The sequence below is a fragment of the Seriola dumerili genome, unplaced genomic scaffold (genome assembly GCF_002260705.1).
Source record: "Seriola dumerili isolate Sdu_G_001 unplaced genomic scaffold, Sdu_1.0 BDQW01000068.1, whole genome shotgun sequence".
In the NCBI taxonomy this organism is placed as follows: domain Eukaryota; kingdom Metazoa; phylum Chordata; class Actinopteri; order Carangiformes; family Carangidae; genus Seriola; species Seriola dumerili.
The window spans coordinates 7,763,407-7,776,037 of record NW_019174323.1 but is presented as its reverse complement, the minus strand read 5'-3'; the positions used below and the strand labels follow the sequence as shown (position 1 = coordinate 7,776,037).

Sequence of the window (12,631 nt, the reverse complement as noted above, 5' to 3'; positions counted from 1 at the left end):
TGTTCTAGTTAAACTAAATACAGAACAATTTCTCCAAATAATGACATTGATTAATAATAATTTATTCATTATGTAATAAATGCTACATTTACTGACCTTATAATAATGATAATAATAAGTATTTTAATATAATAATGATATTTAGTGTTCTCGTTTTTCCCTTTGGTTGCTTTTACTTGTAGACTAGATCTGTAATGATGCAAAAAGTCGAGTAAATTAGCTTCTCCATTAGCTATACAACATTATGAATTAAATGTATTTCAATTGGCGGAGTCAAATGTATAATTTGACATAAAAAAGGCAAATGCAAAAAACATTGGTGCAATAGCTCCGAATGAAAGGTAACAAACATAGATTTACTTGGTTTCTGTATTATTCAGCAAGTACCATAAAATGCCATCAAAATCACCTGCTACCTGTAAAAGTGATGGATTTTAGAGAAACTAAGAGATAATTTAAATATTTTATATGTATATTATGTTCCTAAAAACAAGCCCATAAGTATGTTATCAAATAGTTACAGAGAAACTCCGGAGGCCAGAAGGGGCACGCCACCTAATCCTGCTTTCTTAATTGGTTTACAGCTAACACCAGTCAGCTCCATCTGTTTTTGTCTGAAAAGAGCTCTCAAGGGCCGCAGCTTACAACGGGGAAATGAAAAACAAATCACTTCACACGCAAAGAAAGAAGGTAGAAACTTCACATTCATGCTGCAGCATGGAGAAGTGGCAGTGACGAGGGATTAGCTGTTGATCACCATTCGGAGAAATTCTGCTTCTCCCAGAGGTTTGTTTACTTGTGTTGGCTACAGATGCAAGTATTGGATGTGATTCGCATTCAGACAGTATAAAGAGACCGACAGAAGCCAGCACAGCTCTGTCATCTGGCCTTTGCACTCTTCATACAGCAGCTCTGTTGTCACATGCAAGCAGTTGTCAGGTCTCTAACCTTGGCTTAAGCAGTGCGCATGTCTGCTCCTCTGCCTCAGTGACTGCCTGTCAGTCAGGAGCTGCTTAGTCCTCCTGAGTTAGTGCTCAGACTTCAGAGGGAGAGTTTGAAACCAACATCAGAAATGAGCTTTACCATCGACGAGAGGGGCAGGCCCAACACCCAGGACTACAGGGTGTTTTTCCGTAAGCAATGAACTAGTTTATGTCTTGGAGTGAAATAATCCCTTCATTGATGGTTTAATAATGTAATAGTTGCTTAAAAACTAGCTGCTGCAATAGCTGCATTGACAAGTAATCGTAGAGCTTTATGAACTTTTTAGTCGCTTATAGTATCGACTTTTCATTTGTGCTAATAAATAAGAGCTACAATGCACATTCCCTTAACACAGAAAACTCTGAGGGTAAATACATCTCTCCGTTCCATGACATACCCATCTACGCAAATGAAGCAGAGGTGAGCATCATGTATCTATCAATTCTGTATGACTTCTGTTAGACTCTTGGAAAAAATAGAGCCAAAGTTGTGTTGCTGATGGTGGAACCTGTACAAGTACATTATGGCACATTTTTGTGTCTTTTTTCTTTTTTTTGCAGCCCTTCATCCTTTTTTGGGCTTTAGGACAGTGTAGGCAGACGCAGTACCAAACTCTACTGTCAGTTATATTTCTCTGTGATGATGGATGGATGCTTTTTCCCCAGCACCAACTAGGAGCCTCAGTCTGTGGGGCTCTCAACTGACTTTAGTAAATGCACCTATAAATGTAAAGGTTCACATCACAGGTTCAAGAAACCACATTATATGCCTGTTATGGGTCCTGTGTGAAAAATAGTTTTGTACAAAAATGTACTGCCCCTGTTTCTCCTTTTTGTGAGTGTTATGTTGGCTATAAGTCATTTATCTCTATAGCACACTCGCTTTTCTAGTTTTACCATCTCCCTGGTAATAAATGGATGTTTTGTTTTTCAGACAGTATACTGTAAACATCATCTGTTCCTTTCTGCAATCTTCATGTTGTGTAGAAATTTATTTAAAATGAGAGAATTCATCCTTAGCATAACAAAATGCTATTTCTGATCATCCTGCAGAATATTTTTCATGCTGTTGTGGAGGTTCCAAGATGGACAAATGCAAAGATGGAGGTATATATTTACATATTTTATTCATAAATATGGTAATCTTATAAAGATAAGGCATAATAGTGTTTAAATCTTAAGACAAAGAACCATATTCATTGTCCTGTACTTGTTATGGGGATTTCTCAAGATGTGATACACAATGATGACTTTGTTATCATTACACTAACAAATGATGATATGATTGATTATGGATACCTAATTATGGCAATTATGTATTTTCCCCCTTTTTCATTTACATGGACCAGTTCATTTAATTTGCTTTGTGTCCATGTTTCTCAGATTGCCACCAAAGATCCTCTCAATCCACTGAAACAAGATTTGAAGAAGGGAAATCTTCGTTATGTAGCTAATGTGTTTCCTCACAAAGGTTACATCTGGAATTATGGAGCTATCCCGCAGGCAAGTACTGCTCAGGCTATAGTTAAATACCAGGAAACCAAACCATGTCTCTGCTCCGTCAAACATCTTTCTTTGCTTTCCCTTTCAACAGACATGGGAAGATCCTAACCACAAGGACAGCGACACAGGATGCTGTGGAGACAATGATCCTATTGATATATGTGACATAGGAAATAAGGTAGTGAAACAATTCCATTTTTGGATATTGAGGACACAGAAATAATTTCATCTGTTTGCTGGTTTTTCAAACGTGTCTTTGACTCCAAGGTGTGCACACGAGGAGAGATAATTAAAGTGAAAGTTTTGGGAACTCTGGCTTTGATCGATGAGGGTGAAACAGACTGGAAGGTCATTGTGATCAATACGGAGGATCCCGAAGCCGGCGACTTTAACGGTAGGAATTACCTGCAACACTGCCAAATATTATACCATCAGTTATATTTAAATGAATTCTGTATTTAGACTTGTCCTTTGTTGTTGATTGGTTGCAGATATTGATGATGTGAGACGACTTAAGCCTGGATATCTAGAGGCGACTTTTGATTGGTTCAAGAGATATAAGGTCCCAGATGGGAAACCTGAAAACCAGTTTGCTTTCAATGGAGAATTCAAAGACAGGGTAACACTTTTAAAATTTTATTCATGGGATTGTATTTCGAAAATGTTAGACTTCCTGGAGAAAAAAGAAAACTTGAATTTATATTACATAATAAAACATTTTTAGAAGGGAAAGTGCTATTACACTCCTTAATCTTTTCTGTTTTACCTAAGCTTATCTGCTTTCTTTTTTCCTGGTAAATTTATGCTTTCATGGAGGATGCAAATAGGGGAAATCTTTTGTGTTTTTCTCCAGGACTTTGCCATTGCAACAGTGAAGAGCACCCATGAGTTTTGGAAGGCACTGATCTCTAAGAAGACCGATGCTGGCGAGTTAAATTGGTGGGTGGTTCATAATCCGAATAAACTCCATTATTCAAACAGTAGGCTCTATGACAGTATGTGTGACAAATGTTATCAGTGATATTTCCTGCCATAACACCCGTTAGATAATTTTCTATCTGTGAATATATGCCTTTTAGGTCCGTTTCAGTTTTGAAGATGAAATTGTTTCCTTTGTTTTCTCTCTTTCTTGTGTCAGCATGAACACCAGTGTCTCAGACAGTCCGTTCTGCTGCTCTGCTGGAGATGCAGAGGCTGCGGTTAAGTCTGTAAGTCTATGCTTTTTTCATGTTCACGTTAGAGACCTAAAATTCCCACAACCATCCCTTCCTAAATGAGAATAGGGATGATAACCTGGTAACTACCAAGACTTCAGACAAAAGCAGAGGATCATTAGTGAAGACAGAGAAAATCTGAAGGCAGTTTCTTTCAGTTTAATCCAATTGGTCCACATATGACTTTTGGTTTTTGGTTCAAACTGAGCAAGAATGTCATGGCTTTCACACAATAGAAAACTGCCTCCCAAGATATGCACAACACTATTTCACAACACTATTATAACACCTTTTAATGATTTCACGAACTCTTACAGGCATGTGATTTTGGAGCTGAAGAACCTATTCCAAGTTCAGGTGTGTTTTGTACATTTATTTGTTTTATTGCAGCAAGGCTATGTTGTTACTCTCTGAAAATCACTTATGCTTGGTTATTTTTCAGTCGACAAATGGTTCTACTATGAGAAGTAGGAAGGAAAAGCCTGGGCAGAAACATGAAGATGTCACTTCACACCTGCACTCCTTCTATCTGCTTACAGTGGCACATGAACTGGACAGATTGAATGTATATTGTATTTCACATTTTACCTGTTTTTGTTGTTGTTGTTGTTGTTGTTGTTGTTGTTATCTGATTCTACTGTTGTCAAAACTGCTTGTTGTGGGATTATTGGCACTATGTAAAATTCAGACCATGTGAAGGCACTTTTTCATCATTTACATTGTAGCCCATAATTTCAGGCTTGATAGGACACTATAATAAACCACACTAAATCCCAGGCTATGGTGTATTCTGTATTGATTTTATTGCCACTATTTCATATTATTATTATTATTATTGTAATCATTTAGACCTGAGCTGACCTTCAGAATATTGATCGAAAGTGGATAATGGTGCCCTGATGGGAAAAGACAGAGAGAAATTATGTTCGGCCTCGTTTCTCTTGTTACTCATTTCTATACAATACTCCATAGCCTAATAATTCTTGTAGACATACAATAAATGACACATTGCCCATATGCAATTCCAGTAAATGATGTATTTGGTGTTCCTGAAATGTAATAGCTACTTAAAAGTATAAATGACATGGTGGTTATTAAAACCATTGGCTGTAAAAGCCATGGGATGCATCAGTAGGTGACAATTAAAGAATAAGCTTCAATAAACCTCTATATTCCTTTACCATGTGGTTAGAAACTATGGTGTATTCTTATGCAGCTCATGGGATAAAAACAGTTGATTCCTGATGACATCAAACCTGTTTTATTTCATTTGACATTCAAATTAATTTGCTGCCTGGATATCACCTTTATTCTTGCTACAGATGCGCTTAATGTTGCTCATTCTATCAAGTACTCATCAAGTCAATATTTTCCACTTAACAGAGTAATTCATGACAGGATTGGCTTTTTGTTGGGGCCTTTCATCTTATTAATGGAGAATTTGCCATGAATCACAATTATCTGAAGCGTGAAGTAGTAGAATATGTTGACATGCTCTGTGTATATACATTGACTCTCTCTAGAATTGACAAATTATGATAAAGTATTCCATTGTTTCTACATTTCAAAAATTACATGCATTTCTAACATTAAGACAGTATTTTTGAGATTATATAATGGGAGAACACGTGCTTAATATTGAAAGTTTACGTTATTGATAAATATACTTTATTGCTTCCTGTTAAATGATTCTGTTACAGTCCTCTTATAAAGTAAATAAGAGCATAATTTATGCACTTCTATCCTGAAAGTGCAGCTCACATTTGTAGTGCACTTTACAAGAGGGATCCCCTCTCATTTACCGACAAACATCAACAGGGGGCGCTAATAAAACAAACTGGACGCCAATTCTAAACCACGAAGAAGAAGACCTTCATTGATTGTTTCCAAGGAGACCACTGATACTACTGAGCGCTGGTCGGTGCCGAGAGGTGAGTTAGCTAAAGCTTGACAGTAAGTTTGGTGTAATACCATATGACAGCATACTGTGTTGTCGACGTCTCTTATTAACGAATTTGCTCATTGTTAAACGTCGTCTTGACCCACATGAGGTCACACTATAGAAAGCACCAAAGGTTTGACGTCAGCTAACATGCTACTGCTAACTAGCCAGCTAGCGTTATCTGATTTACGTTAATTAAATAACACACGAACCACGGCGTAACAAGCGTAAAGGCAACGACAGCATGGCTACAAACACAGCAGTGTTTTTGATAGTTGGAACATCACACTGCTGAAGGTTGTAATTGTCTTTTTACGATGCAGGAAACAGCGAGTGACAAATAGCAGAAAAGAGCGCTATTACCTAAGGTTACTATCATAGACTGTATATAGAGGTTGCCACTGATCAAGCTAATGTATATATTTTCAGCTACATTCAGTGTCACAGAGAGGTGATGATGAGTACAGGTGTTTGGGGGCACTAAGCTTTATCTAAATTATCTTTTTATTAAAAGGTAACGTTAGCCACCTGTTACACGTATGGGAGGAGTTACAGTGTTATGTCAGATGATAACACCAAGAGATTTAAACCCCTGTATGATGTAATGTAATGCAACCTCTACTCTGTAAATAAATACTACCTATTTTAAAAATGTTCCGTTTTGTACAAGCTTCCGACATACTACTGGATGTTGTCTGCGTAATTTGCATGGAAGAGCAAGTGCAACATCTTACCACAAGCTATGCCCTCAAGAAATGATTCAACACCTCACTGGCACAACGTGGATAACTAATTATTATAATACGTTTCACAAAGATGGTAATTGTTGCATACTAGGGCTGCAGCTAATGTTATTTTCATCATTGATTAATCTGACGATTAAAATGCCAGAAGTTTTTTTAAATGCCTGTTATAATTTCTAACAGCCTAGACTTATTTTGTGTGACCAACACTTCAAAATCCAAAAGATATTTAGTTCACTATCATGTGCAGCAAAGAAAATCAACAAGCAATCCTCATATTTGAGAAGATGGGAATGGCAAATATTTGACGTTTTTGGTTCAAAAAGATACTAAAACAACAATTTGGTTATTATTATTATCAACAATGAGCTAATGGACACATTAATTTCCCCTAGGGGATAAATAAAGTATCTATCTATCTATCTATCTATCTAAATAGTTGCTGATTAATTTTCTGTCAACATATTGTTAAAGACATTTCTTTTTTTCTTAGGGCATTAATTTGTGGTAGTGATCTGACATTTTTTCCTGTTTCAGGCAAAGACCAACGAGATGTCATTTTTATTTGACTGGATCTACAGAGGGTTTAGTAGTGTTTTACAATTCTTAGGTAAGTCCTGTCTACAGTTCTTAAATGACTTAAAAGATGTGAAAAGCACTAAAATCCCAAACTTATGAAAAGCAGCAACAATACCACTTTGCAGTGTTATTGACATGTAAGCAGTATTGAAATGTTGTATGTGGTCCAGGTGATGCTAGGTCAACGTCATAAACTACTGTATAGTTAGACCTCAAAGTAATCTATAATATGAAGTAGTGGGATACCATTTACATGAGTTCTTCCATTTGGGATTTCTTCCAGGTCTGTACAAAAAGAATGGGAAGCTGGTTTTCCTGGGCTTGGACAATGCTGGTAAAACAACACTGCTGCACATGTTGAAAGATGACCGACTTGGCCAACATGTGCCCACACTGCATCCAAGTAAGGACAGACATACAGTAGACAGTTGTGTGCCATACTAGAGTGGTGTATTTACCTGCATTAGTTAGTATTCTAGCTTATGTTATACCACAGCGTATTATAGTACAGGTTATATCATTTTACTCTCCTCTGAAAATATAGTACATATAATATGACCCTTTTTTTGTTGTATTGGCACCAGTACCATAACAGGGTCAGCTAAAATCCTAAGGAGCAGGTGTTTTCCTTCTTGGGACTCGAGACCTTAAGATTTTTGAGCAGTTTTACTTTCTGGCAGTTCAGCCTTTTGCTAGTTTTTGGCTCTTTTGACACTTAGATGATTGCAAATGTGTTTATGTAAGCTGCTTATAAAAAATGAGTGAGAGTAAAAACTGTTTAATTAATATATAATCGATGACTGCTTTTTTAAGAATTAAAAACATTTTGTTCATGTAAAGGTATATTTTCTACCTCAGTTACAGTGATATCATGTATCATAGGTGAGACTCTCTTATAAATTGTCTTGTGGAATCACCTATGTGGTGAAACAGTCCTTATTGCTGGCAAAATATAATGACAGTATTGTGTCCTCTCTCCTTCTCATCAAAGCTTCTGAGGAGCTGACAATAGGTGGCATGACATTTACTACATTTGATCTGGGAGGACATGTACAAGGTGAGAGCTTCATTTTTGCCAATAATGATACACTATAGTAAAACTGCACAGGATTAGCGCAGGATTAAACTGCAGATTTCCATAGTGGCACCTCAACACTAAATGGACGTATAATACATTATCAGGATAAATATTTGTGTTCATATTCTCTTATTTATTTTGGCATACAGTGCAAAATTGTAGGAACAAGATTTGAGGCTCAATTAGCTATTAGTTATTGCAAATACTTGTGTGGGTGAGTATTTAGTTAGTTAGTTATTAGTTAATTATATCACTATTTTCACAGACACAATAATGAATAGAAAATTAATGCTCACCAGTTTGTTTAAAACTGTTGCATTACAAGCTAAATGTGGCCTTCACTATCACCTTGAACTGCTGCAAGTACAGCCGATTCATTAACTGTTTTTCCTTTGTTTATAGCTCGAAGAGTTTGGAAGAATTACCTGCCGGCTGTGAATGGAGTCGTCTTTCTTGTAGACTGTGCAGATCATGACAGACTCACAGAATCCAAGACTGAACTCGATGTAAGATTAACCAACACTGTTGCAAGCCGTTTCCACTGTGCAATACTGACTGTTAACAGTGAATGCATGATGATTGTGCTGCTTGTGTATTTCCAGGCTCTCCTAGCAGATGAAACCATAGTGAATGTACCAGTGTTGGTGTTGGGTAATAAAATCGACCGTCCTGAGGCCATCAGTGAAGGAGGACTGAGAGGAGCTTTTGCTCTTGATGGTCAAGTTACTGGAAAGGTAGGCCTTATCTTTGAATTCTAAGAGATAATATGATCTCTCTGTGTGTGGCCACATGTACTGGTGCCTGTTGACCATCATCTTCATTTATCCTTATTGTGATCAACAGGGAAATGTCTCTTTGAAGGAGCTGAACATTCGACCGCTGGAGATTTTTATGTGCAGTGTGTTGAAAAAACAAGGCTATGGTGAAGGTTTCAGATGGTTATCACAGTACATTGACTGACATGCAGGACTGAAGCTTAACCAGAAGGGATTTCCTTGACACATTTTCATGAAACATGACACTAAATTTGTTTCTTTGCTAAGTGTCAATCAGTCCAAATTTCAAATCCTACTATTAAGAGCATATTCTTTTTAATTCTTAAAGCATTTATTTGGGGTTTAAAGGTTTCTATGCAAAGTTTTAAAAGTGGTTCATGTTGTGTATGAATAAATATAAATGTGAAGGTTAACTGAGTTGTCCAACTGCGTGGCATGCTAATTAGATTACATCATACCTGATTACAATACATGTGCAGCCACACATTGTGCAAGAAAGTAGATATGTAGACATCACTGTTGCATTATTATTATTTAATAGACTAACTGCTTGAGTTGCAATTTGTTAGGAAGTGAGTGATAAAGACATAAGAACTTATGGTAATTGTGGTGACTGGTTTATTGCTTGTGTGACATCACAATGAGATGGTTGGATTTAAATTTTAAAACAATTAATTAGACAAATAACTACATACAGAAGATTAAGTTTCGTTCATTTAATGTCATGGTATGCAGCCACCGCCTTCAAAATATATAGCCAAAGATGTATGCTAATGACTTTGGGATTAGCAGGGAGAGAGATTGAACTTCAACAAAACATTTCCTCCAGGCTGAGTACAGAGCCAAAATAACATTAAATCCCCTTTAGAACCCCAAAAAAGCTGAAAAGACAGCACATCCCACAGATAAAAGCAAAGATGATGAAGTAAACTGAGTCAAACTGAACAGCTCACTGATGACTGTGTTGTGATGAATGTGCTGCTCACTTTCAGTGTCTTGATGGAATTGGCTATTTAATTTTAGCTCTGACAGTTACATCTCTTCTCAAATCTGTTGACCCAAAGTGATGTTACATGTTGCGTTGAAGGCAGCTAAGTTTTAGTGTGCTAGTTGAGCTGAAACAAAATATTTATTATCTTTGACTTTGGTATGTTCTGAAAGGATTTTGATAACTTTCAGTGGCTGCTTCTTGCTCTATTATAGCACAGAGGTAGCAGTAATGCATCGCTCTCGAAATGTCAGGAAGCAATAATGAAGAATGACCAACTGTACTGTAGCAGAGACAGTCTTACTCCACTACATTTGAGAGCAGGAAAGAATATATATAGTTCTGAGTCTGTTTATTGAAATCTGTTTATCTTTTAAAAAAGTATTAACTAAGACTGTTTAAAATACAGTGTCTCACATGGATTAAAGTCAGGTTTGAAGCGGCAATATTTTAAATAGACTAAAATTAGTGGATAGTTTATTTTTTTGTTATTTATTCCTTTATTCTAGAGCTGAAGCAATATATCGTCATGTAATCAGCATGTAGGCTGTACAACATTAACAGGGTTGAAGTGCTGCAGGTAATGCACTTTTTGACTATCTGAAAAGATATGAGAGTGTAACCTGCAAACATTAATATGCAAACCTGTAAATTAATATTCTAATATTATTCTGGATATTTAAATGTTGTTGTTCTTTGAGTCTGTGGATGTAAACATTTTTACAATGGCTTGTATGAAACTGTATCCTCATAACGAGAAGGTGGAAATGGATAATGAGGAACAGAAGCATGTGATCATTGTGAACATCATCCCATGTTTACAGGAAGACATTTTGAATATTCTGTTCTTCTCCTTTTGAACACTGTTCTGTAGCAGTAACTGAACTCCTGTAAATTATGTATAATACAGATGTAAATGTTTGTACAGTACATGCACTTTAGCAGCAAAAATTAACTTGAATGACTATTTTCAGCAATTACAGTCTCTGCAAATAGTTTCAACTTGAATGACAACATCCAAATATAAAGATGAGAAGATTGGTCCATGTGATGAGCTGTTGTAATAAAATCTGCCTTTTATTGACTCGTCTGGGCAAGTATTTTTTTGTTTTCTATTTTCAATTGCCGTGTTTTTCATGTGCTCATATTGCCTATTCAGAAAGGATATACATTTTTGTTTGGGAGCTAGAATTTTGCTCCAAGGATTTATGGAAACAATGCTTGTCTGTGTCTTTTACATGCGTTAGGCCTCACAGAAAAAGACAAAAGGTTCAGTTATCAGAAGTGGGAAGTGACAAATACTTCTTCACTGTTGTGGTTGGAAGAGCCTCATACTCTTGTGCCCCACTCCATTGCGGCATCCTTCAAGTGTCTATCCTGGGACCCTTATTGTTCTCTGTCCAACACTAACATTTTTATTTACAGAGGCTATAAAGCTCATTCACCACCATTTAACGTTCTCGTGTTTAATACTCATTTAATTAGGATTTTTTGCACTTCAATGTCATCGTGAAAACATATCTCTCTAAAAATTACCATAAAACAAAATAATTAATATGACTAAAAGAGAAAGTTTGTAGAAATCCAAAAGTCAAAACATCGGTTTGTAATCCAACAATAGATTTAGTATTTAACTAATAAAAAGGACCAAGGTCCAAAGGAATGTGTGGGTGGGGATGGGTAATTGCAAAGCTCCAGGTTGACATTGCTATAGTGGCCTCCTAAATATTGACTTTCATGAGTTGGTGCCTTTGCAATCAATTGTTTGTTCTTTTTTATGTCACTACTTAAGTTATAACACTTTTTTTGAGATTTGTTTTCACTTTGACAAGGTATAAAAATCAAAACTACTTCCACTGTAATTTTAGTGTTGTAAAAAAAAAAAAAATTCAAGTCCAGGGTGGTGAACACTGAATCTTATGCGAAGTCTTAGTGACCTATATGTCGACCAAAGTGCTATCATTTTTGATTCAGTGGTGCAATCATGTTCTGTTCAACTAAGGCACATGACTGAGATTTTCTTTTCACTGTCAGACGAAGAGAAAGGCTTTGGTGCTTTTATCTTCAGGCTTAATTATTGTGACACACCTTATTTTGATATCAACTGACTACAGCTATTTCAGAGCACTTCTTTAGGTTTCTAGCATAACACATTCCAAAAGAAGTGAACACTTTACACCAGTCACTGTAGCCACTTTCAGAATTTTATTTTAAGATTTTACTGCTGGTTTTTAAAACATTATACTTATACAGTATTTATATGATATGGTGAAAATGTATGGTGAAAATGTATCTCCAAAATGTCACCTTTTCATGGGAATTTGCTGCTGTTACTGCTCAGTGACACAACTCATTTTCAAATTGATCTTAAGAGTTATACAAGAGTTAATTTTTGTAGAAGATCATGCAATCTCTCTGCATATCTCCAGTTTAGGAGAAATTGCATGACCCTGGACCCTTTACTTGTAGCTTCAGGATTTTCACTTGTATTCAATTAAACTGGAACAGATCCATAATACAGTGCTGTCTTCACTTTGTGGTCATTTAGTGGTGTGGTATTTAGCTGCCAACCTGCTGTAATTTGTTCTTCTAGCATGAGGTGGCAGCTAAGCACCAAAATTACCCCAGCAAATATCCTCATCTTCGTGTCAGAGTCTCAACTGAGAGGAAACTCTGGAGCTTTCAACCTCATCTTGTTTTGTTATTCCACTGCAGGCTCCATGATTGTAGATGATGATGATGATGATGATGAAATTAACCACAATCAGATGTAATCGTGTGTGTAACAGGCTGTGGCTGAAAGAATCTTCAGCAATCAGTGCTTC

At 36.4% G+C, this 12,631-nt stretch overlaps 2 protein-coding genes across 4 annotated transcripts; both read left to right on the top strand.

Annotated features, from left to right (window-relative positions):
* The first annotated feature begins 1,028 nt into the window (after positions 1–1,028).
* LOC111219816 (inorganic pyrophosphatase-like) lies at positions 1,029–4,832 on the top strand. The gene is made up of 11 exons (XM_022742612.1): positions 1,029–1,133; positions 1,340–1,404; positions 2,037–2,090; positions 2,367–2,486; positions 2,578–2,664; positions 2,754–2,880; positions 2,978–3,105; positions 3,340–3,425; positions 3,625–3,694; positions 4,018–4,057; positions 4,143–4,832. The coding sequence occupies exons 1-11, from the start codon at positions 1,073–1,075 to the stop codon at positions 4,169–4,171; spliced, it is 867 nt and encodes a 288-aa protein (XP_022598333.1). The 5' UTR covers positions 1,029–1,072; the 3' UTR covers positions 4,172–4,832.
* A 765-nt stretch (positions 4,833–5,597) lies between these two features.
* LOC111219959 (GTP-binding protein SAR1b-like) lies at positions 5,598–10,890 on the top strand. Of its 3 annotated transcripts, none has more exons than XM_022742838.1 (7): positions 5,598–5,631; positions 6,923–6,995; positions 7,248–7,367; positions 7,956–8,021; positions 8,445–8,548; positions 8,645–8,776; positions 8,886–10,890. In XM_022742838.1, the coding sequence occupies exons 2-7, from the start codon at positions 6,938–6,940 to the stop codon at positions 9,000–9,002; spliced, it is 597 nt and encodes a 198-aa protein (XP_022598559.1). In that variant the 5' UTR covers positions 5,598–5,631; positions 6,923–6,937; the 3' UTR covers positions 9,003–10,890. The 3 variants fall into 3 exon arrangements, with proteins under 3 accessions (XP_022598559.1, XP_022598562.1, XP_022598560.1); XM_022742841.1 differs by having other exon boundaries at positions 5,626–5,653; XM_022742839.1 differs by lacking the exon at positions 5,598–5,631 and adding an exon at positions 5,956–6,010.
* The last annotated feature ends 1,741 nt before the right edge of the window (positions 10,891–12,631 follow it).